Here is a 23,956-nt window from a genome sequence, read left to right as displayed (position 1 = left end):
AGAAAACAACTACTAGAAGCATTAAAAAATGGTCCCCTATTCGATGCTGGCATGCCTATATTTGAAGAAGAAAAAACAAACAAACCAACAACCACAAACTCTAACAAAATGAAATATAGCATGTATAGTTGAAGATGCTAGTGAGGGAGAGGGACAATAAAAAAAGCAAAAGAGAACCTGTCATGGAATGTCACCTGAACCTCTGATATCACACACACTCAGCATGCTATTTTAAACTTCATTGTATAAGCAGTTGCAGTCAACAGTTCCAACTTACTTTGTGACCGTAAGCAAGTTCTCAGATGCCATCATCAGGGTCATGGATGAATGGCTTAAAAGGGATTGATGCCACAGGTTTGTAATGACATTTCTGGGCACTTGCAGAAAGGGTGTACCTCTGTATTTGTGTATAAATACCACTATCTGGGTGAAAGCTGCACCAAACACAAGTGTGACTTCAACCAAAACATTTCATAAAATTGGTATCTCTATGTAGAGGCATTAAATTTATAAAAGCAGTGGGAGTAGACTTCAGAGTGACTTCACCAGATTACAGACTGATGACATTGGTGTTACAATTTCAGTGGAAACCTTGCTTGATTTAGTTATTGTAGGACAGAAAAGGACAATTCAGAGAAACTACAGAGCTTTTGTATTACCTCAGCTATAGGATTGATCCCTAAAGACAAAGGCTACTCACCCTCAGATCCAAAACCAGCCTGCACTGAGGCTTACTGAGACCAATTCCAACTTCCCTCACTTTCCAATGACTGAGACACTCCTGCAATTAGCTGCATCCAAACTAGCATCAAATCATCCAAGTAAAACCACAGAATGCAGGAAAAAACTGCCTTCAGAATTCTGGCAGTTTCTGTATGAAATCTTAGCCACCTGTCAAGTATGCATAGAGCATGCTTGAAAGACATTCAAAAGAAATATGGCCAGCGGGTTGAGGGAGGTGATTCTCCCCCTCTGCTCTGCTCTTGTGACACCCCACCTGGAGTACTGCATCCAGCTCTGGAGCCCCCAAGATAAGAAGGACATGGACCTTCTGGAGTACGTCCAGAGGAGGGCCGCGAAGATGATCAGAGGGCTGGAGCACCCCTCCTATGAAGACAGGCTGAGAGAGTTGGGGTTGTTCAACCTGGAGAAGAGAAGGCTCCGGGGACACCTTATAGCAGCCTTCCAGTACCTAAAGGGGGCCTACAGGAGAGCTGGGGAAGGACTCTTTATCAGGAAGTGTAGCAACAGGACGAGGGGTTACAGATTTAAACTGAAAAAGGGTAGATTTAGATTAGATACTAGGAAGAAATCTTTTACTGTGAGAGTGGTGAGACACTGGACCAGGTTGCCCAGGGAAGTTGTGGATGCCCCATCCCTGGAAGTGTCCAAGGGCAGGTTGGATGGGGCTTTGAGCAACCTGGTCTAGTGGGAAGTGTCCCTGTCCACAGCAGGGGGGTTGGAACTCAATGATCTTCAAGGTCCCTTCCAACCCAATCTATTCTATGATTGTATGATATTTGCATGACTTTGGCTCAACCTCTCTCCCAGGCTAGGCACTGAAAATCACAAGAAGATAATAATTCAGAAGGACAAATACAAAACCAACAGACCTGAGAAGTCCAAGATCATAGTCCTTTTCTGTTATGCTACTTAAATGAGGTCTACAACCTCTTCATTTTGAATAATCTGGTTGTCCTTATGTTTAATGGAAATGACACTGTACTTGAGGAAAAATACGCTTACATCGCAATGCTTCATTTTGCCGTATCATGGGATCCTTGACCTTTACACCAGCATAATTAATATACATTAGTTACACGTGAAGAGGCACCAACTATATGTGATCAGCTTTGAGGACTTGCAAACAAGTATCTGGAGCAGAGAAACTGTTGTTGACAATATACAACATCTGGATCAGATTTTTTTTTAAAGATATATTTTCAACAATGAAACAGTTTATGAAACAAATAAAGTGTCCTTACACAGTTAAGAAGTTCATTTTTCCAAGTCAAAACTCTGCAAAGACTGGGGGAAAGCCACCAGTTTGCTATGATTAGCCAAGGGCACAAGAGCACAATTAGTTCTAACTTGCTGACAGAAGGACTGGATGGAAAAAGGAAACCCAGGTGGGTGAAATACAAAATGAGGTGTCCTAATTGAGTGTGATGACATTCAGATTTGAGTTTTCTAAAAATGTCATATGTCTTTTAACAAACTTGGGTGATAAAGGTACGATTATATTTAATTCTGATCATACACACACTATTTCATATATAAAATCTGAGTATACATGCATGTGTGCGTAAACATGCATATAGACATACAAAATCTGTACGCCTCCATAGCTGTACTAACTCATTCAATGGCAGTTAAAATGAATAGCTACTGCTACCTTAATAATACTGTAGAAGTGCAGAAAGACCATCCAGGATTGATAAAAGAGAATTAGCCCACTTCAGCCCCTTTGCTTAGACATTTGTCCAGAACACACACACTCTTATATAGTCTTCCCTAATGGCAGATCTAGAATGATACTATATTTTTTGCTACAAAACAATAACAAGAATATACAACATTGCAGCACTGATCCCAGCTAACACCTTTTGCTCTCAGTCATGACAAGAATTTTGGTCTCACCCTTTAAACCACTGGTATTAACTGTGGCAAGTCAGCGTTATCCTAAGATTCTGTCTTGCCTGCACTTAAGAGACTTTCCCATGTGTGTTTCTTCTGGGTGATGTAACATTCAGAGTTTAGGAAAATGCCTATTCTGTCAACTTATGAAAGTCAAGTTAAATGCTAAAGAAAAGGAAGGTTGATCTTACAATAATCCTTTTCCATACAGCTATTTTTTTGCTTTTGGGTTGGGAAAAGCAAAGAAAAAATAAGGAAGTGAATGCAAAAGGGGCTTTTGCACACCCATGCACGCTCCAAACACTAACAAAAAGCAGATCTGATGCAACACTGTTCCCTTGCAGCTGTGGTACAGATAATAGTTAGCAGTTCTAAAATTTGTAAATTATTATTCCCTCATAATTTGCAAAATAAAATGGTGGGCAAAATAAAAACCAAGCTAAAATCTATTTCATTTATTTCAAAGTTGAAGTCTGGCAGCTGTATTATATTCTCATTCTTCTTGAACAATTCACCTACTGCAAAACACGTATCAAGAAGCACTATTTAGAGCTTTCCTTACTGTAAGGGATTTACCTTTAACTGCTGGCAAAATCCAAGTACACATTCCCCTCCTGAGCATCTTTTAATCTTTATGTTTTGTTTCTGTTCCTTTAATCCAAGTAGAGCAGACCCCCAACAAGTAGGTATGCCTCCCCAGCATAGGCTACAGAGGGCAGGCAGCTCTGGCTCAGTGGCGACTGAGTTCAGGTATTTTTCCGAATAGAGCGGAAAGCAGGATCTAAGCTATGCAAGCTCCAATTAAAGTAGAAAAATAGCTTAAACTAAGAAAAAGTCTATCTATTAAAAATATCTTAGCAGCTGCCACCAACACAGATGAAAAGTTGTGAGAGAGGCTGCCCAGTGACTGTTGTGCTGTTTTTACGCACTTTTCCCACTAGGGCAAAGAATGATCAAGAGACTCATCATCTCAACAAGTACTCTTACTGTAAACAGCTAGTGTTGAAAGTCAGACCCTTAATAAATATATGCATGTCGTAATTTTACTCCTGAGACATGCAGTTCTACTACATATCAAAAGAGGTACAGAAAGAATCTAAAATATAGGATAATTTAAGCACTTGTTTTCTTCAGTACTACTTGTAAAGACAAACACATAAAATAAATCACCTTTCACAATCCTGTGAGGGTGCTAAGGATGCACACAGGATTGATTCCCTACAGGCATGCAAGTATTACAAAATCAAAACAGTTCAACAGATCTCCCCTCATCTAGATCAATGTCTTGCTGCGCATGCATTTATCTTTTTCCTTTCTTTCTTTGCTATATGCTCACTTGCTCTACAGTTGTTGAAGTTTTTTTTTTTAAATCAGAACTGTAACAGTCAAACCAACGCACAGAGAAAACAAAAAAACCAATCCGCCCACCAAAAAAAAAAAAAGCACCCAGCACAGCATGACCCAGCTTTTCTTATACTGTGAAACAGGATAGTAAATATGCATAAGGAAGCAACATAAATCTGTGCATGGCATTACTATTATTAGTTTTAAACAAACAGTCTATATGTTTGCTTTTCATTAACTCCCTGTGGTGGCAAAACTATAAATGTAAAAGTTAGAGATATAAAGGCAAAAAATAAAGTAGCCAATAGCAAAGATTTCAAATACACTTACACAACCGCACTGTTTGTTTTACAGCTGCTTTACATAACAATAAAAATGTAATATACCGTGGGTTTTTTGGCAGTGTGTAGAGAGACAGCATCAAATGGCAATAACGGAGTAAGCACAAATGATCTCTTTGGAACAATTAAGCAATTTTAGAAGCGCCACTATGTCCAACATTAATGAGTCCAAAGAGACAGAAGGGTCAAAAGCGTGAGTTTCTCCCTACTGACCAGAGATCACATATATGACCCTTTTGAAGACAGGATAACTTCATAATCATATTATATAATCCCTACTAGACAATAACCCTATATAAAACCCAGTATACTAAAAAAAAAAAAAAAAAAAAAAGATCTTTCCTTCAGATGCCGAAAGCAAGATGCACTCTTTCATCCAGCTGCTTCAGCATAATTAATAAATAAAAAAAAGGAAGAAAAAAATGCTTATGCTCTTTGTGTATAACTAGCTGAGAAAAAGAAAATCACGGACTATACATAAAACAGTTAAGGTGCTCACATAGTTCAGTAAAGAGTCTGTAATTTTTAAAAAAAGAATGGGTAAATCTGTACATTAAAACCCACAACTCTTCTAGTGACCTTGAACTCTAGTAATATGAACAGGGACATACAAAACCACTTACTTCTGGGCACAGTTCATTCACTATCTCCATCAAGAACTGAAATTTAGCACTTGACCTAGTGTGTCATTAGGATATGACACATTAACTTCCAGGAAAGCCAATCTAAGCAAACATCACAGTTCCATTATTATTTTAATATCCAGAAGACGAGATTCTCCCTCTGAAAAGAAACTATTTCCTAAAACAGCAACTAGATGACTTTCAAGATGTGTTATTCAATGTGTACATGAGAAAAAGATTAGTAAAAATACCAACCAAAGAATCTTTCATTTGCCTGGCATACAGCTGCCTGCTGTGCTTGTACAGGCTTATCTACTGCCCATGTCAAATGTCCTCATAAGCCCAAAGTGAAGTTTAGATGCATCCTCTTGGCTAGAAACCTTTCAAGATAATCAAATACACTTTTCCAATGACCAAAGATTACCACATAAAGAATGACAACAAATGTCAATTCTTACGTATACCTTCCACTCAAATTGGCAATTGGAATAATCCTGAGTACTTTAAAAACACTTTCCTCTTTCCCTTTCAGATTTGTGATCTGAATACTTAAGCAATTACAAAAATTAATCTATAGACACATTCAGTAGTTTAGCTGATCACTGCTACTTCATTTGCAAGTAAATTCAAGAACGGTTTTGTCTGCTTATTTTTTAATTCCTCATAAACGTTTTCTTTCTGTCAATAGGACAACCTTGCCTCTTCAGTCCCCTGCAGGCACGGGCTGCAGACTTTGACAGATGTAACGGCTTACTGCTGAAGGATCAGTGCAGCCATCGGGAAAGAGAAGGGACCAGACCCCGCTTAGCTCAGCAGGATAAGGCGGCAGAAGACACTAGCACCGTTCCTAACGAGCCTGTGGTGGTTTGCAGAAAGAGGCCCAGCTCCATGGGCCAGAATAGGCATGCTAGCTCTCTTTTGCAGAACTTATACCACACTGGTGACTTGGGACATATTGGATTGTAATGTAGAGGCCAAGGAAAGGAGTACAGAGAGCGAGCTGAGAATCTGTGCAAGAGACTGGCAGGTTTACTGTTGGAAAGTGATCTGGCAAAATGCATTTTTTCCCCTGTTGTTCTCATCTTTTACGGGTCACATCTAACCCCACCCTATATTTTCACTCTTTCCCAGTCCGTCATAGTTTAGCCATCAACTCTAGCTCCATCCTTTTTTCCCCCATTCATTCTGGATCGATGAAGACTGCTGCAAATAGAACAGACTTCACTAGGTAACAGACAAGTCTCCTTCCCAGATCCAGACCTCAATCAGCACGCCTTCCTTATCTCTCTTTAAGCCAAGCTGTGAATCACTAACAAATCCCATCCAGCTGTTCAGCCAGCCATGACACAGGTCGCAGCACATCCCCAATTGCCCTCAGCCCTTTACTCTGCTGCTACAGCTTGCGGCTGGACCCTGCAAGTCCATCGCATCCCTGCTGCAAAGTGGTACCACACAAAGGCTCCACTATCCAATCCCTATTTTTCAGTCTTTCCTGACAAAATCCAGCACCAGTTATTAAAGATGCCCTAAATAGCTAGCTCTATGCTACTTAGCGCTGCAGTGAAACATGCATCTGAGCAATCTCAACGCTAAATTATGTCTGAACTCTACACCTCCTCATAAATAAGACTCTACTATGAAAAGCAAAGCAAAAATCTTTGTAAAGCAATGTAGAAAGTACAGCTTGCACCATCTATGGGTTAGAAAATTTGCATTTTCTGTGGAAAAAACAATGTACAAGACATACCTGATACATTACAAAGCCTCAAATGTAACATAATATTTATAGTCATTAGGAGTTAAGTACACACACTGAATACTAAGTACTTTAAATTGGAATGTCTCAGCACACGTAATAGCTCTGCAATTTAACTAATATTTCCCTAACAAATAGCTACAGTCCTCCCAGTTATTGAGGTGGAAGGTGAAGTAGGAGCACAAAGACAGCAAAGAAAGAGATTAGCTGCTGGACACCTTTATTATTTCTCTGTCACCATCCAGGAAGAAGAAAAACCCCAACACTAATATATCTCAAAACACATTATCCTATTACAATGTAGTAGTATCAAAGTAACAGCTGTGATAACCTTCATGTGCATAAAACCGGAAAATAACCAAATCACGTATTCAAGATAATACAATAGCTGCTGAATAAAACAACTCACTTATTTACCTCAATCAGATAACGAAAAAAATTGCAACGTTGCAACATAAGCCAAACTTCATTTTTTGGGGAAGTGGGGATAGGGAGACTTCTACAAGCCCAAGGACTAAACCTACTTTATTATTAAAGAACGTTTAAGCATAGCTGGAAATTTACATATCACTTTGCACAAATGGACAAAAAATAAAGAAGTCCTTTGCCCTGAGAATTTTACAGTCTAAATTCAGCAAGACAAACGCATGAAGGTTAACCCTTCACAAAAGCAAGGAGAAGTGGCTGAGTGACAGGAAACCAGGGCTTGCTTTAAACAGCACAGCATAAAAAGAAGAGAGGCGGGAACAGTTCCATAAAGGGCAAAAGTTGAGCACTTTATGAGGCTAAAAGCAACATCGACTGAACAAGGAAAAAATCCATTCCCCTTGTACTCCCGCAGCATCCACAACCACTGGATTAGGGATGCTAAAGGGTACATCCCCGACTTTTCTCTTTCAGTCTGTTTACGGACCTGTTGCCCATGAATTTGTTTGGCCCGTTTTTGAGTGTGCTGATACTATCTGCCTCTTGCAGGAACAGCTTTCAGAACTCCAGTGCCTACTGGGTAGAAAGACTTAATCTGTTCTAAAATCATCTCTTAACAGTTTAAGTGAATATCTGTGTTTCTAGTATTATAGAATTTACTGAATAATGGTTCTCATCATGCTTCTCATCCAGTTGCTACAAAAGTAAGGTGTGCTTCTTTGGGAGATGCAGGTTCACAGGGCCTTCAACGAATTAAATTTGCAACTTCCTAGCTGTAATACTAGTCTACTTGATAGGGATTGACTAAGTTTCAACCGATTTTTTAACTTTCCTACCCTTTTTTTGTTTGCTTACTCATTTCTCTCTCCCTCTTCTCCCCCCTCTATTTCTATGTCTGTCTTTCTCTCCCTCTGCTGCTTTCTTGCTGTCCCTCCCCTAATTTTCCCACTCCTTACTGTTGTTTTTTCACTTCTTGCTCATGCACTTCTAAAAATAAAGGAGGGCAGTCAATGGGTCAAGAGCCGCATGCGGCTCATGCAGCAGTTCAAGGAGGGCTGCAAAGATACAGTTGGGCACCTGTTACACGCATTGTATTCTTCAAGCTATAGTAGGTTGTGCCTTCTTGATTTATAGAGCATTGTAAATAGGACAAGCTTGTGTAATGCATTGACTTTATTGCTGTATGAATATTTTGCCTCCCACACGGGGCTGTAATACATGCAGCACAGCAAAAGCTATTGTTGCAGCTTACATGCTGGCCCGTTTTAAAAATTCACTCATGCCCAAGGAAAAACTGGCTCATGGATGGACCGTTCAAGAGGAAGATGCCCCGTCTCTTCTGCTCCTTATAGAAGGCAATAAGAAAGTGAAGCTAAATTGCTGGAGCAGAAAAAGAGTCAGTCTGTCTGCTTCTACCTTTGCCGCAACTATTTCAGCAACCAGTGCAAAATTGCCTCAGCGACCCTGATGGGCCATCTCTGTCTGCTGCCCCTTACATTCACCATTAATGCCTTGCACGATCTTGCTGTTCACAGGAACATAAAACCCTTCTGTCTCCACCGGGTTTGTGTTCTTTTCTGTTCCTCACCTGCAACTCATTAATTCTCTCAGTCTTAGCAATGTCTGCAATCTGATTAACCTCATAACGGGAGTGAGGGGATGGGGGGGGCGTGAGAAGGAAAAATGCTATTTTAAAGACTGTATTCAAATTTCACTAAAGACTTCCTGGGATGTACCCAGAAGACAAGCAGTAGGGCAGCTGAAGGCCTGACACTAGTTACATCCCAAGTCCTAGATCTCCTGGGTGACTCTTGTCGCTATTATACATCTTCTTGCCTGATTTTCTAGATCACAAGGGTTCTGTTGAAGTTTAATTTGCAGTAGGAAAGAAAATATAACCACAGCTTTAATGCAATGGAGAACTCTAGTCAGATTCATATTCTGAGATTTTATTTGACACGGCTATTTAAAGCTTTCAGTCTTTTCCCTCTCTCCCACAGTCCCCCAAGTGTAAGTTAGCATAAATACTTTTTGTCAGAAGCCATACAATGCATAGTGAGATTCTCAAATTAAGAATTACTCCATCAAAACCAAAACTAGACAATTCTTATTGACAAACAACTTAGAAGGAAGTCAAGGAGGACACCAACTAGAAATGCTTGCGTGCATCACCTAATCTATCTTCTTTAAAAAGGTTGCCAAGACATATAGGAAATAACATGCCAATATAGTATTACAATGATCAGCTTGATCAGAAACTTCTGATGAAATGACCTTTTGTGGTATACTACAGTATTGATATAAATCCTTTAAAACTATGTTATCACAACTGTATGCATTTTAGCATTCTTTCAAAACCATCTGCAGCAGTTAAACATTGCTTTAATTAAATATATTGCATTTTTTCCACCATTTATAGGCCACTTCTCAGAGCAGCCTACACTTGTTCAGAATACCAGATAACACACCGAAACTTTCTAGAAGTTGTCCACTTGAAAATTTCAAACATATGACAGATCCGTAACAGTGATCACCTAAATTAGCACCTTAAAATTTCAGTGAAGATATTCAAACTGCGTGTAAAACCGTTGAGACAGTTACCCTGACAGGCTTCCTTGTATAACAACCACCACTGCCCTGGAGCTTTGCCGTTGTCTCCAATAACTCTGACAAAGTTCTGACTCCATACTAGAAGTATTTTTCTTCTTTTCATCAATTCAGTTATTGTGAAAATACACCTTCAATTTCAGAATTAATTTTTAATGTTTGTGGGTCTTTTCACTCCTGTGTGCAACTCTCTCTTGTATCCTAGTCATCAATAGAAAGAAAGAAAGACCCCAAGACCCCTCTCACAATTTCTCCTTAGCAGACACTGGAATTAAGTCACTGGCAAAAAATCTATTGCTCAGATACTCATAGCGGCAAGGGCATTAAATATTGGCAGCCCACCTGCCCCAGGAAACACCTCTCCTCTAGCCCACAGCATTTACTATTGCTTTAGAATTCTCAGTACGAGCTCAAGATTCTCTGTGTTTCCAGCAAGTCCAGCAGCTCCAAGAAGGAAAGATGAGAGATCTTTTAAACAACCATTTACACTGATAACAAAGAAAGTGCAAAACACACCTACTAACACGCTGATTTGGTTTACACTCACTTTTGACTCTAAAAGTTGAAGCCCCTGGAGGAATCAAGACCTGAATTCTGCACTGATTCACAGAAGCAAAGAAATTTAACAGGACTCTACATCATTAATCGTACAGCCTCTTTAATCCAATTACTTTGTATTTTCTCTTAAACAAATGAACTGCCAAAACTTGGCCTGGACCCAGTTCTCGGAACAGCTCAACTTAATCTTACCTGATCTATGTTTTCAGTTGTGAAATCATGGAAGAGATTGGAGGGAGTAGGGGGAAATCAAACACCGCAACTGCCCTTAGCTACAACCTGCGTGCCCCACTCTCCTTTTCTCCCCCACCACCTCCCATCCCCAGGAGTCCAGGTTAATAAAGAAATGAAGATTGCATATTGCAAGTTGTGTGTTAAGCATACAGATCTGTGACATATTCTCCTGGCAATGTCAATTAGCCCCTCATGCACAAAAAATATGTACTAAAAGCACTGTAGTAGACACTATACTTTCCACAAAAGCCTTGGAAGACGAATTGCATATTGCTGAAATTTGCAAATTGGCAAGAGAAACAAGAAAACCCCTCTGAATTCCAGAGCATACAGTGTTTATTTTGACAGTTGTAGTTTATTTATAGTACTTGACAATACATGTTCTCTAGTTCATCTTGTAAAATAATGAAGTCAGTATTTAGACCTCCTCTGTTAAGCCTCAGAGGGAAAAATAAGTATAAACTTATTTCATTCAAATAAATGTACAGATTGGCAAGATTTACTATAATGACTAAATTACATCATTAATTTAACTTAGTTTAAAGCACTTTCTTTGGTGGAGAAAGCATAGCCCTTAACTTTGTATGTGGTGTGCAAGTCTGCACAGATGTGCAATAATCTCTTAACCCATTCACATTAAATGGTACCTTCTTTTTGTTTAGCACATTAAATACTTTGAGAGAGGTGCTGTATGGAAGGGTGGTCTTTCATGTACAATTACAGAAGAGTGCAAGCAGAGCCTGCAGAAGTTTCACTATGCACTAACTCATCAATAACCTTAATCCATCGACATAACTTGTACTGGTGCAGGCGAGCTCTGTCTCCGTTCCCAGCACAACCCCCTTTGACAGCAGGGCCAAAGTTAACATCTTGTCAGACGGCATCTTATCAGCTCTTAAGACCAATCCATTCTTCAGACACCACAAAGCTCTCAGTCACTAGTAACCTGCCCTTGTTGATATCCTCAAACACAACACCATCCCCTATCACCTTCTCAATCCCCTAGACCAGCCAGTTCTCCGTGGATAATTTTGTCTTCATATAAAAAGACAAGATAGATTCATCCCCTTGAAGTATAAATACTCCACACACAGCGCTTCCTATTTATGTCTGTAAAGTACCATATACATATCATGAATATTTCTTAAAATAAAACCAGACATATAACCTGCTGCTATACACATATCCAATATAAAAATCTAGACAAGCAGAGCTGGAATACAACGGAAATGAAACCAAATTAAAGACTGCATAACCAAGAGGAAATATTAGAATTTGTCAGATAAAGCATATATGCAGCATCATAAACATGGTTGCACAGTGCCCTCCAAGGGCAGCAAAGCTGAAAGTCAAATAATAAAATTAAGTGGTATACAAGGGAGTGTGCACAGAAGGGATTTCAATCCTCTTTGTTCTTAGCCATGATACAATTTCACAGCCGCTCTCAAGATTCATCATTCCGATGTTTGGCATGCAAGAGCACAGAATGCAGTTCATTTGGGAATTACTAAGCCAGCGTGTGCCAAACAAAATCTACCACAGCATCAGCCAGCTCCTGCCACAGTGTCCGAGGAGCCTGGCCGTCAGAAGGTTTCTGGGTTTGTTTTTTTTTTTTTTTTTTTGAAAGGGAGCCAATAAATTAAACAAGGGATATCTTCAGAAAGGTGAATTCCTGCAATATTAACTAATCAATCCACAGTAAAGAAGCTGCTCCTGTGCAGCTATTGTCTGAGTACGTCAAGCAGAAGACTTCGCCTGCAGGAGCTGCTACCTACACATACTTTGAATTCACCGAGTGTAGAAACGGTATTATTTTTATGGTTTGCAAGCTAGACCATACACAGCTGCGGAGGATCTCTAAATTAGTTAATACACCGTTTCAAAAGGAAGAGTTATTTCTCCAGGGATCATGTGCCAAACAAAGGGGGGGAGGGAATGCTGAACCACTGGTAGTTTATATGACAAAAGATATTTTTCAACTACACACAGCACTAATTATGAAGGTCCTTCCTATCCTACAGCTGGAAACTTCTCACAGAAAATGCTCCCATTTCAGAGAAACAACATGGGGGATGGAGGGAAGAGAAAAAAAGTGCTTTTGTAAGCTGATAATTTTCATTAAACGTTATCTGCATCTTTTATTTCTACAAGGAAGTAAACCCCAGAATTTGTGTCACTCTTGATCTAATAATGTGTGCACATTGAAAAAAAGGTCATACCAAAATTAACCTTTTTAATTACAAAACGTAAGACCAGAAAGTTTATACTAGAATATGGCTATGTTCAGGAAGGACTATTCCAAGCAGAAAAATAATAAACTATAACATCAGTGTTGTTTTTAACAGTGACAATCCATCCTTTGATACTACACTAAATTTAAAAGCAAAACCACTTAAAGCATTATTGGAGATGGAGGTATTGAGAAAATACATTTGCAGAAAAATTACAAGCACCATAAAAACAAGTGTAATCAAAACAAATGCCAGACTTTCATGGTATGTAGATGAAATACATTAATTATAATACGAAACTACTGAGTTCAAAACAGCCTTTAAGCCACACATTTTCTGCAGACTTCTCTCTAGCCAAGAAATCTTAATTCCACATTGCAAAGTTCTGAAGACTATGAATATTCCACACGTTATAGCAGAGAGCACTTCTCCCCACTATCTATACTGATACATATATTTATTAAGTGCTGACAGTTAACTTTCACAAGACTCTCAGGGAGATCTGGTCCTTATTCTGTGCATTTACAAAAACTGGGCTGAAGGAGCCAGGAAACACAACTGTATTTTATTATTATTTAAATAATGAATTTGTGATAGCATTTCACTCTGAAGGGATGGTAAGCCTTGCAGGCAAATGCCTCCTTCAGTAAAGATTTGAAAATTATTTTTGTTTAAGTAACAGCTGGTCTTGCCTTTATGGACTTAAATGAGCCATGTGGAGACAAACTTGTTTCAGTTTGGGTAAGAAAGATTAAAAAACATTAATTCTAGTTAATATCCATTTTGGTCCCTCTACACAGATGGGAAAAATAACATTAAATTACCATGCTTACATACAGTCAATACCAGACACCCAATAAAGCACAAATTCAAAGCCCTGCTCATAATGCAACCAACGCACACAGTTCCAGGAGAACAGCTCAGCTGCAAGTTCGCCTGAAACAAAGGAGATTTACATTCATTTCTCCACTTTGCCACAGACTTCCTGCGTGACCTTGGACAAGTCACTTGGTTTTTGTGTGTTGCAACTCCCCATCCCTAAAATGGGGAAAAACATTTCTTTCATAACCTCACAGCAATTAGCAGATTTACTATCAGATGCTTAGATGTGGAGGTCAAATAAATGACATAAAGAGAATAAACAGTACTTAAAGCTTTGGAAAGCTCGTCACAGTGACAGAAGCAAAGCTTTGGGCACAATACTCACAAGTGTTACCTACAAAGATCAGGTCTCCCCATGTAGCAAGATGGAACTATATTTTGACATCTGCAGGCACCTGCAGACACAGGCTTCCATGACCCAACGCAAAAACACAACATACTCCTCTATCACCAAAACACAGCGGAGACCAAAAGTCCAAAGTCTCTAGGTACCTTCTTTGAGTTCTGAAAAGAAGTTATAATTGTCTGATACAATACAAAGTAGGAAAAGAAATCACCAGGTACCCCCTGAGAAGATTTGAAATACTTCAGGTCCAAACAGTTATTCTCCAATTCATATTAACCACTAACCACCTTTTGAACTTGAAAGCCACATTTAACTTTCATAACTCAGTATTAATCTCAGAAGTCAAAGCATCTTGCGGACAACAGAAAATTAAAGACCTCCAGGGCGCCAGCCTACTGAAAATGATGAAGAGGGTAAAAACCATTTAGAAGTAGCCAAACACTACACACATACTACACTAGGACGCTTATGAGGACAGCATTGCCTCCATCGGCTATCCACAAATTTGTGATGTGTATTAAATAGATTTTTTTAGAAAATGCCTTCAAGTACAAAAAATTTAAAATTTTTTAAATGCAGGCCAAACATATACTGTGTTTCCATGCACATAACCTGCATCTTTGTACAAATAACTGCACCAGTCTGCGTAAAATCAAAATCACAGGCTGGGGAGGGAAACATGAAGGGCAGAGGGACTATATGGGGTGATGAAGCAGTCAATGAGAGACGAGCACAGGTAAGCATTTGAGGGACACTGGCAAGCTATGGAAAACTAGAAGCAAGGAAACTACTGAGGGGAGAGGAAGTTCTGGGATAAACTTCCCCTCATATTACCCACACATGTAAAACCCACACAGCTGCTCAATCACAGGGTGTTGAGTGTGCTTGGGGTTTGGGGTTTTTTTTGTTGCCCTTTTTTTTTTTTTTAAACAGATGATCTGTGGGTTACTCTCATGAAAATACGGTCACCACGAGCTACAAAAATAAAAATGAAACTCATTTGTTTTTAAGCTATTTTGTTTGAAATATCAAATGGTTTTCATTATTTGTAATTGCATCTTATATGTGGTGTTTTACAAGAAGAAAAATAAAACAGTTCTTACTAAAAATCATTTACAACCTAAAGCTTTTTCTTTCAATATGCAGAGCTGCTCTGGGATGTGTTAAATATCTTGAACTCCCATTACTGCAATAAGACTGGAAGAAGAACAGCACTTTGCAATGAGGACAAAAATTAAAGCGTGGCCAACAATGAACTGCCATCAAACACTGGGCACGGCACAGAACAGTGGAAAACAGAAAGATGGTGGTGAGGGGTATAAGAACAAACGTCCAGTAGAAAAAAAGAATATGACATTTCCAACATAACACCAAATACAGTTTCAGATACAGATTTTCAAATGTGACTTTTGAGACTTTGGCACCCCTAAATTTGACAGCAGAACAGGTGGTACCCAGTACGTATACAGCTCCCTGAATATGCAAGTTTTGAGATTAGTCTTGCAGGAGAGTGAGATGCCTAAAAGGAGAGGACTGTCCTCCCCTCCAGTGACACCTGAAAAAAGTCTGTAGAGACACAAAGGCAGCAGAGAGATGGGGGCTGGAGGTCAAAGGAAAGGTGAGCATAAGCAAAGTCATGAAGGCAAGAAACTGAATCTAAGTTCTGGAACTATGTATTTAATACTTCCCTCACAGCATGCTAATAATGTTCTTACAAAGGAAAAAAAAAAAAAAAAAAAAAAAGAAGGAAAGCAGTGACACTGTTAGCAGGCTTCCCCAGAGCAAATTTTGGCAACCTTAAACATCACGCAGCCACCAGAATCTCTCACTTGCTTAATCTCCTCACACTCTCAAATTGACTATTTCTGTTTCTTTTTCCACAAGAAGTGAACTTTCCCCATAACTGTGATAGCTGAAATCATCTCACTGTTGCAGCAATCAGCACCTGCCTACCCTTTTACAAACCAGCTACTAGAGAAGCAAATTCCCAGTGCTTGACTGTGCAACTGGAATCTTGTTAGCCATAAGCAGAGCTGTTCTCCATCACTCTCAGCGCTATCTTTACTGAGGTAGAATGACTTCACCCCAGGATGAGCAATACCAAAACTCTTCTGGTCACACACACACACAAACCCCTCCATTCACGTTTTCCTATCTATCAACATATTAAGAGACAGAAACAATTACACCAGTTTCGTGTATTATTTGCCAGAGTTGCCAGCCTTCGCTGTCACTCACCTGAAGGTTGAAAGGAATGCAGAATACTTGTAATTGCATTATGGGTGAAGATTAATCATCACTACTTGTACTATGAACCGATTTTTACCATTAGAAATATTTATAAAGGCTGAAATAACACAAAGTTACCATGTGGGCCTTGAAGTGCATTATCCTCAGTCGTCTATGCAATTAAAAAAAGAAAAATCACAACCATATTCTATTTTGACAGGTAGTCTGATTGCTCGTCTTTACCTGTGCATGATGCCAATTGAAATAAGGACAAATTAGGATTCTAGTATTATTTACACAAACCTTCAGATGAAGCCTGCAATCTGACATCATCATACACTATCACAACTTTTGGATAGATTTGCAAAGTTCAGACTGCAGTCCCAGCACCTTGATCATCCAGACTCAGTTATTTTAAGTTATTATTAAGTTGTTATCAAGCCACAGTGCCTTTCTGAGCTGTGCTTCTGGGTTTCTTTCCCATGAAAATCAGGATATGGTGGGAGGAGGAGGGGAAAGCATGTGGACTTCATCCTGACACAGAGCCAGGATGCAGACAGGACAGACACTTCCAGCCCAAGACCTGGAAGCTCTCATAATATTCAGGTAGTCATTGTCACTAAAACAACATTGTCACGGCTAAAGATTTCAGAGCTCATCAGTTGTCTTCCAAACAGTACAAAAATCTTAGTATCAGCTTAGACCTCTACTCACATGCCTCATCCCATCCCTCCTTTCATTAATAATGATCCTTGGGACTGGTACTGAAAGAGTGGCTCTGGACCTGTCAGGCTAAGTCTTGTGCTAATGCCCCCCTGCAGACTAACAGCAACAAAACGCTTCAATAGAAAGGTTCGTATGCATTTGTGGGTGGCAACTCAATACTACAAAAAGCAACTTAAACGGTTATTTATGAACGGAATTTTCTCTGATTTCTGCTATTACCAATATCAAAAGGCCTCAAACCTCAGCCACAGCAAGAAGATAGGAACAGAGCTGTGCTTTGGCAACTACAGTCAACACAGATCGGACCGAAAGCCACTTTCCTCTTGAATGAACAAGCACAACCAAAGATGTTACACTACTACTGTCGCCTCTCCAAATGCAAAGAGGCTCGGGCCACCATGCAACAAACCAAATCAACCTGCTAGATGTTTTAAACAAACAGTGCAAGTTTCTAAAACATACTTAAAAACAAGCTGCTCTATAAAAGGGCAACAGAATATCCCTGGTTGTTATTTCATCAGCTAACTCATGTGCTCCTGTAGGGCACCCACTGAGTGATGAATTCACGCTTCTCTTCCACTGTAAGTTACTGTTCACAACAGAACTCTGAGCTAAAAAGCTTGTAGCATTTTACTGTTCTTTGCTTCCTTGGCAGGACTCTTATATAAATAAGATTAGTGCAGTCAGGCATTAGATTTATAAACCAGAAAAAAACAAACAAGGAGAAAGTTTTCACACTCTGCTTTATAGGCCAGTTTCGGAAATATACACACAAAGCAGTGTAACAGATTGTTCAAGAAAACAAAAACAAAACAACCCCTCAAACAAACAGAAAACTTGTACCAAAACACATATGATCTCTGGAGGCCCCCCACCTGGAAACTATTTCATGTCATCCAAGCATTCACAAAAGTACTGTCAGCCACCTAAACAGCCATTCCTCTGCTCTATCCAGAGCCTCTGAGGACAGTTACAACACACACCACCACGCTTCAGCCCCTCACCTTCCCCCACCCTCCTCAGGGAAGGAATCGACACCAACCTGCAGTTGGGAGGTGGATCTAAGGTGATGTCAGCCAATTCCTTCTGAATCCTGTGGCAATAAAAGCGAGAAGGAACAAAGGTAAGTCACTGTGTGGGACAGCAGTTAACACATACGCCTAACAGACATACTGTCACCGCGAATTTGCAACACTACACAAGAGAGGCACTCTCAGCTTCAGCCTCCCACCGGTCCAAACACACTAAGCAGGACAGGCACCCTGTTACGGAGACGGTCAGAACAACAGACGGGCACCGTGCACTGAACCCAGACCGGTGCACTGTTGTATGCTGCCATAAAGATGCCGACCGCACAGGGGCAGTGGAAAAGACTGTCCGCTTTACTCTGCCAACCAGCCTGTGAATGAGGGAAAACCTCAGCAAATGTGATGCACCAAGTGCTAGGAGGAAACTGCAGTCTGAAAAGGAATTTTGTCTTGCTGGATTGAGAGAAACCGTCATTGCCAAATTGGCTCTCCCCCTCTCCCCCCTCCTGGCTTCCCATCACCAGCCTGAGAAAAAACACCAGCCCCAAGGGAGTGAATAACTGCGCCATTCCCAAGGACATTTAAAGGAAGGTGAATATCTATTTCCGAGGCTCCTGCACATTCCTTCCACCTTCAGTTCTCCCCTCTCTTCACCCTCAAGAGCCACACAACATCCTCGCGTCCCCTCCCTCAGGACTCCAGACGCTCCCTCTCTTCACTATGTTCAGACAACACCCTGTCCTCCCTGCCCAGACTATTCTGGGCTCACACTGCTTTTGCCACAAAACGCCCAACCAGCTATCATCCCCTTCCCTGGAGTCCCATTACTGTCACTCAGGCTTCCCCTCCAGATTTCCCCACCCAGCACTCAGTCTGTCTCCCTTCTCCTTTAAACTCAGCCAGCATCTTCTGCCTCTCTTCCACTTGTCATACATGAAAACCACAGCTTTTTCACATTAGGTGGTTTACAATCTTCTTTTTAAAAACAGTTAAGGGCACAACACGTAAACACCGCTCGCCACCATCTATGTCAGTTTGCCATGGAAACCTGCTGAGTGGAGATCTGGAATAACCAAACTGCCTAAATTCTATAAAGCCACAGAGAACTCAGTTGCGATGACAGAGCATTTGCATAAAACCCCAGTCACTTTTGACACCTACAGATACAACTTCTCTGCGCTGCCTGGCAAAGCTGTTCAGTGAGATGGTTTATTATTCTTACTGATGCAAGTTTGCTTGAAAACTTCCATTTGTCAGCTTAGCTCCCTGGAGCAGGATGGTGCTGAATTCAGGTGAAACAGAATAAACAAGAAAGGGCAACCATTTATTTTTTTTTAAAAAAAAAGAGTGGCTCCAAGAGTCTGTCCAGGTGAAGAAAACTGACTGATGTAGCTGTTTTGGAATTACTATTCTACGCAGGCACCTCTCCCCCATGTAGACATTATTCTGGAACAAAAATGACCTAATTCTCAAAAAAAAACCAAACCAACCAACAATGCAACCCACTCTGTGCTGCGAGCAAAGACTATTTTAGAGCAGAATGTCCACAAGTGGACCTGCTGTGGGTTATTTACTCTAGTCACCATCCAACCATACACAGAAAATTCAATATAAGTGATGAGCAGACAGAAAAACAGTAATATATTTGGTGGAAAAGATTTGGGACTGTATTACACCACTTGCACTGGAGTGCACTCCCCCAATGTAAGCGAACTCAAAACTCTTCACAAACATTAATCCCCAGGGCAGTCCTAGAAAGGAAAAAGCCACTCTAGATCAATCCCAACCGACAGAGAGGGAAACTGACGTTGAAATGCAATGCCTTACTCAGGACCATACAGCTTCCACTAGCAGAGAAGGAATTAAGGTCCTACATGCCAATCCTACACCACCCCTATAACCGATGCTCATAAAGAAAAAGGAAAAGACAGCAGAAATAATTGAGGGATAGAAAAACAGCCTGGAGGAAGAAAAGGCAGGAAAATATTTGAGATGGAATGGAGGAAGACGCAGGAAGAGCGAGCAGAGAGCAGTGAAGTTGGGCAGACGCTCACTGCACAGAGACGCTGAAAAAAGTGAGACAATGGCAGCTTCGTGTGGAAAGGTGGAGTGTAAGGGCTAGAGACGAGGAATGGGAGCAGCAAGGGATCACTGGGGTAACGGAGCAAGATAAAACGAGGAAGAAGATGCAGCGACTCAGTGAGAAAACTGACTGCAGCCTCACCTCTTGGCACTGGTAGATAGCAGCTTAGAGTTTTTACTCATGCTGACTTTGCTTTCCTTCTTCTTAGGCGTGCTTGTCTCTTTCTCTGTCTGTTGGTTGGAGGATGAAGATGAGGAGGAGCTGGTGCTGGCCCTCGAATCGTCATCCGACATAGCGACCCCCCCACCACACACCCCAACCTGGAGAGGAGACACCATGGGGCGTGGGGAACAAACAGTGAACACAAACACACACAGAGAAAGGCCGCTGACAATCTCACTCTGTGTTTGGGTCACGCTCCTTTTAAAGGGTCCTCGTGTCTCCCTCTCCTCTTCAGGCCCTACAGTCGAGGCAGGAAGAGCAGCTGCCTCCCCTGCACTAGTAACACCGAGGAGCAGGGGGAAAGGGACTTTTAAAGCTTCCTCTCAGAAAGCAAGTGCGAAACCACAGGAGACTGGAACAAGGACGGCTGCAAGGATCGGGAAAGCTCACAGCAATTCCTTCTAATCTCCCCGAAACTGCACACACAACAGGAGCCATCACCACCCACTACAATCCAGCCTAGGGGTGCAGGAGATAAAAATGGAACAGCTCTGGTCCCCTGGGTTCCCGGGAGGCACGTGGGGGAGGCGGGAATGGACGGGGCTGGGGTGTGTGTGTGTGACCATTGCCAGCACTAAAATGGAAGTGGGGCATCACTGGCAACAGCGGGGAGACCCCGAAAGGAGGATCTGCGATCTGCGGTGGGGAAATCCCTGCCTGCTGGATCAGGGGCTGGCAGCAGGGCCGGGGGTCCGGGGAACAGCTAAACGGGGAGTGGGGTGCATGGAGGGGACCCGCCGAGGCCCACTGCACCGAGGGGCATCCCAGCAAAGGGGGAGGGGAACAGACGGTCTGTGCTGAGGGGTGCGAGGAGAAAAGAAGGGCCAGGGCCTACAAGGAGTGAGAGCGGAGGGGCCTGGGGAGGCCGGCGGCAGGGAGGGGGGCAGCGGGGTGCCGGGGGGGAGGCAGCCCGGTTTCGTGCGGGCACCACGGGGACATAGGGGAGGAGGGCGAGCACGGTGGGCTACCGAGGGCAGGTCGGCACCGGAGAGGGGCGAGAAGCCGTCGGGAGGGATGGGGGGGAGGGGGGGGAGGGGGGTCAGGCAGGGCACCCCGGCAGAGTTAGGGTGGGAGGGAGCGGGGCAGCCGCGGGCCCGGGGCGAGCGGCGGCGGGGCAGCAGCGGGCCGGGGGGCCGCCACACGGCCGCCTCCCTCCCAGGGCCACCGGCCCCCGGGGAGCTCCCTTGCCCACGCCAGGCGAGAGCCGGGGGCAGGGGGGCCCGGCAGAGCTCCCCCGGCCGCGGGCCCGCAGGGCCGGGCGACGAGGGGCCGGGGGAAGGTGGGGGGGGGAACACGGACACAGCGGTACCTGACAGCCCCGGGCGCGATCCCCCTGCCCCGCCGGCTCCGCCGCCTCCCGCCCCATCGCGGGGCCGCGGCCGGCCCTGCCTCTCGCCCCTGCCCCCGGGGCCGGCGGGGAGGGCGGCGGGGGGGGGTGCCCCGTCCCCCTACCTCTCCCTTTGTGTCTGGCTGCTCCTCCTCGGTGCGGCTGGGCCTGGCCACTCGTGTCTCTCTCGCTGGGAGAGAAGCGGAAGTGCTGCAACAGCAACTATTAAACAGGCAATGGCTTCCCTGGCTGCCTCCCCCACCGCCGAGCGGGGCTGGGGGGCGGCGGGGACGGGGCGCCACTCGCCGCCGCCTCGCACGGAGCGGGGGCTTGGGGGGGGGGGGGGGGGGCGGCGGAGCACCCCCCTTCTCCGGGGCTGGAGGGGGGATCCCGGCAGCCACAGTACCCCGTGTCCCGTCGTCGTTCCCCCCCCCCCCCCCCCCCCCCCCCCGCTCCGGTGGGTACTGAGGAAGGAAGAAAGGGGCGCTCGGAGGGGGAACGTGAGTTTTTAATGGAGACCCTCTGGAAAGTACTCTGCGGGGGTGTCCGGGGGGAGGGATGAACGCCCTCCCCGGCACCGTGTTTGCTTCCGTGCGAGAGCCCCACAGGGACGCGGCCGAGGCAGGTGGCTGGAGAGGGGGACAAGTTCCCGGGGCTGCTTTTTTTTTTAAAGGCTGAGTGGGGGTTATAAGGCTTGGCGGGGGGGGGGAGGGGGGGCTGCTTGCGTTCCTCCTATTCTTAAAACTGTTTCAATCCCAAAGCTTCTCACCTGCTTTGTCCCTCCAGCAGCAGCAGCAACTTCTCACCTGTCTCAGTTGGAAAGCGAGGGCGGGGGGGGAGGGGGGGAGAAAAGAGCCCAGCACAAAGCCCCCCCCGCCCCCCCCCAGCAAGCCAAAAGGGATCCCCGGCAGCTTTCCCGTCTCTCACCTGTTTCAGCCCTAAAGCAGCAGCTGTGTCCTCCCTTCCCTTCCCCCGGCTCAGCCCCAAACCAGCAGCAGGAGCAGGCGCTTCCCACTCGCCCTCGCCCGGAGTTCAGGATTCCATTGTCCCCCACACTGCACTTGGTGACATCACTGACACACAAAGAAGGGGCACTTCGTGATGTCATCAACGCATGCTGGGAGAGAAAACAAAATCCTGGGCTTGGCAGCGACGGCACGAAAAATCCCCCTTCTATTTTCCAAAGGTAAAAGTATTAGGGATTTTTTTTCTCTCTCTCTCCACCCCCCCCCCCCCCCCCCCTCCCCCGCGAGTCCCCTGATGCGGAGCCCGTCTGCGGGAACGGCGCAGCGGATGGTATTTGCGAGGCGTTTGAGTCTTCTCCCCGAAGTCTTTGCTGTCGGTCTTTCCTGCCCACCCACCCAACGGAGAAAAGTGATTTTGGCCGGAGCGACCCGCCGCCCCCAGCCCACGCGTGGGGGCAGAGAGCAGCCCGCCGCCCCGCTGCGCTGCCGCCGCTCTTCCCGGAGGTGCCGGACCCACTCGTGAAGGGGACAATAGGGACCAGCGTTCCCACCGACCTCACCCGGGGCAAATTTGGCTGGGTGCCGCCAGTTTCCACAGCCTATCGAGGGATCGCCTATCGAATTACTCGCTGTCTGCCGTGGCCGAAAATACAATGCCTGTCACCACCGCGCATCGCGATAATGAATAAGGAGTTTGTACGTTCACCCTTCCTCCTGCGGGAGGACCTCGAGGGGATCCGCAGGCACACGCGGCTGCTGCCTCGACAGAGCGCTTGTCGCGACATGACGCCTTGGGACGTCCCGAGGCTTCAATTACAAAAGCGAGGCTGCCGGAGGGGCGACACGGCTGGGTGCCCGGGGGGGGACATCTCGGGGCTGGACATCTCTGCTTCATAGCGACTGGGGGGAAGGGGGGGGCGGCAGGGGAGGCTGGCCCCTCCTGAACCCCAGCCTTCCAGTCTCACGCTGCCAGGCGCCCCGGGTCCCCCCAGCACACCAAGATGGCCCCAGAAGGTGGTGGGACACCCACCCCCCGAATTTCCCCTCCAGCGGTTTTGGGGTGCCCTGAGGGGCTCAGTGGACGGAGGGCCAGCGGCCAGCCGGGGGGAGTCTTGCTGAGCCCCTGCGGCCAGCAGCATTGCCTGGGTGCTGTCTCCGGGCTGCCATGGGACCCAGCTCTCTGCCCACCGGTGGAGACAGGTGGTGTGAAGCTGGGCCCCTCCGGGCCCCTCCACCCCCCCCCCATGTCCCTTAGCAAGGGCACAGACTTGAGTGGGGACAAAACCTTAAAGGTTGGGTCAGATAATGGATACACATGGCTTCTTTCAAGGACGCTTGGAACCTGAAGAAAAGGGGTGTTTGGGCCAGCTGTAAGCAGGACTGCCTGGGGA

General features: G+C 44.3%; 1 protein-coding gene across 1 annotated transcript in view; it reads right to left on the bottom strand.

Moving 5' to 3' along the window:
• The window catches only part of LOC309668838 (ubiquitin-conjugating enzyme E2 E1-like), a gene marked incomplete at its 5' end in the record, with an annotated part of 46,757 nt that extends 24,049 nt beyond the window's left edge, over nucleotides 1-22,708 (bottom strand). The window contains 4 exon segments of the mRNA XM_082479361.1: nucleotides 17,983-18,033; nucleotides 20,193-20,371; nucleotides 22,528-22,566; nucleotides 22,568-22,708. Of these exon segments, the coding sequence (XP_082335487.1) occupies nucleotides 17,983-18,033; nucleotides 20,193-20,371; nucleotides 22,528-22,566; nucleotides 22,568-22,708 (410 nt within the window).
• Nucleotides 22,709-23,956: the final 1,248 nt, after the last annotated feature.

This window comes from Vanellus vanellus (genome assembly GCF_965231255.1).
Source record: "Vanellus vanellus genome assembly, chromosome: 2".
In the NCBI taxonomy this organism is placed as follows: Eukaryota; Metazoa; Chordata; class Aves; order Charadriiformes; family Charadriidae; genus Vanellus; species Vanellus vanellus.
The sequence above is the reverse complement of the archived record's forward strand: the minus strand, read 5'-3'. Positions and strand labels throughout refer to the sequence as shown.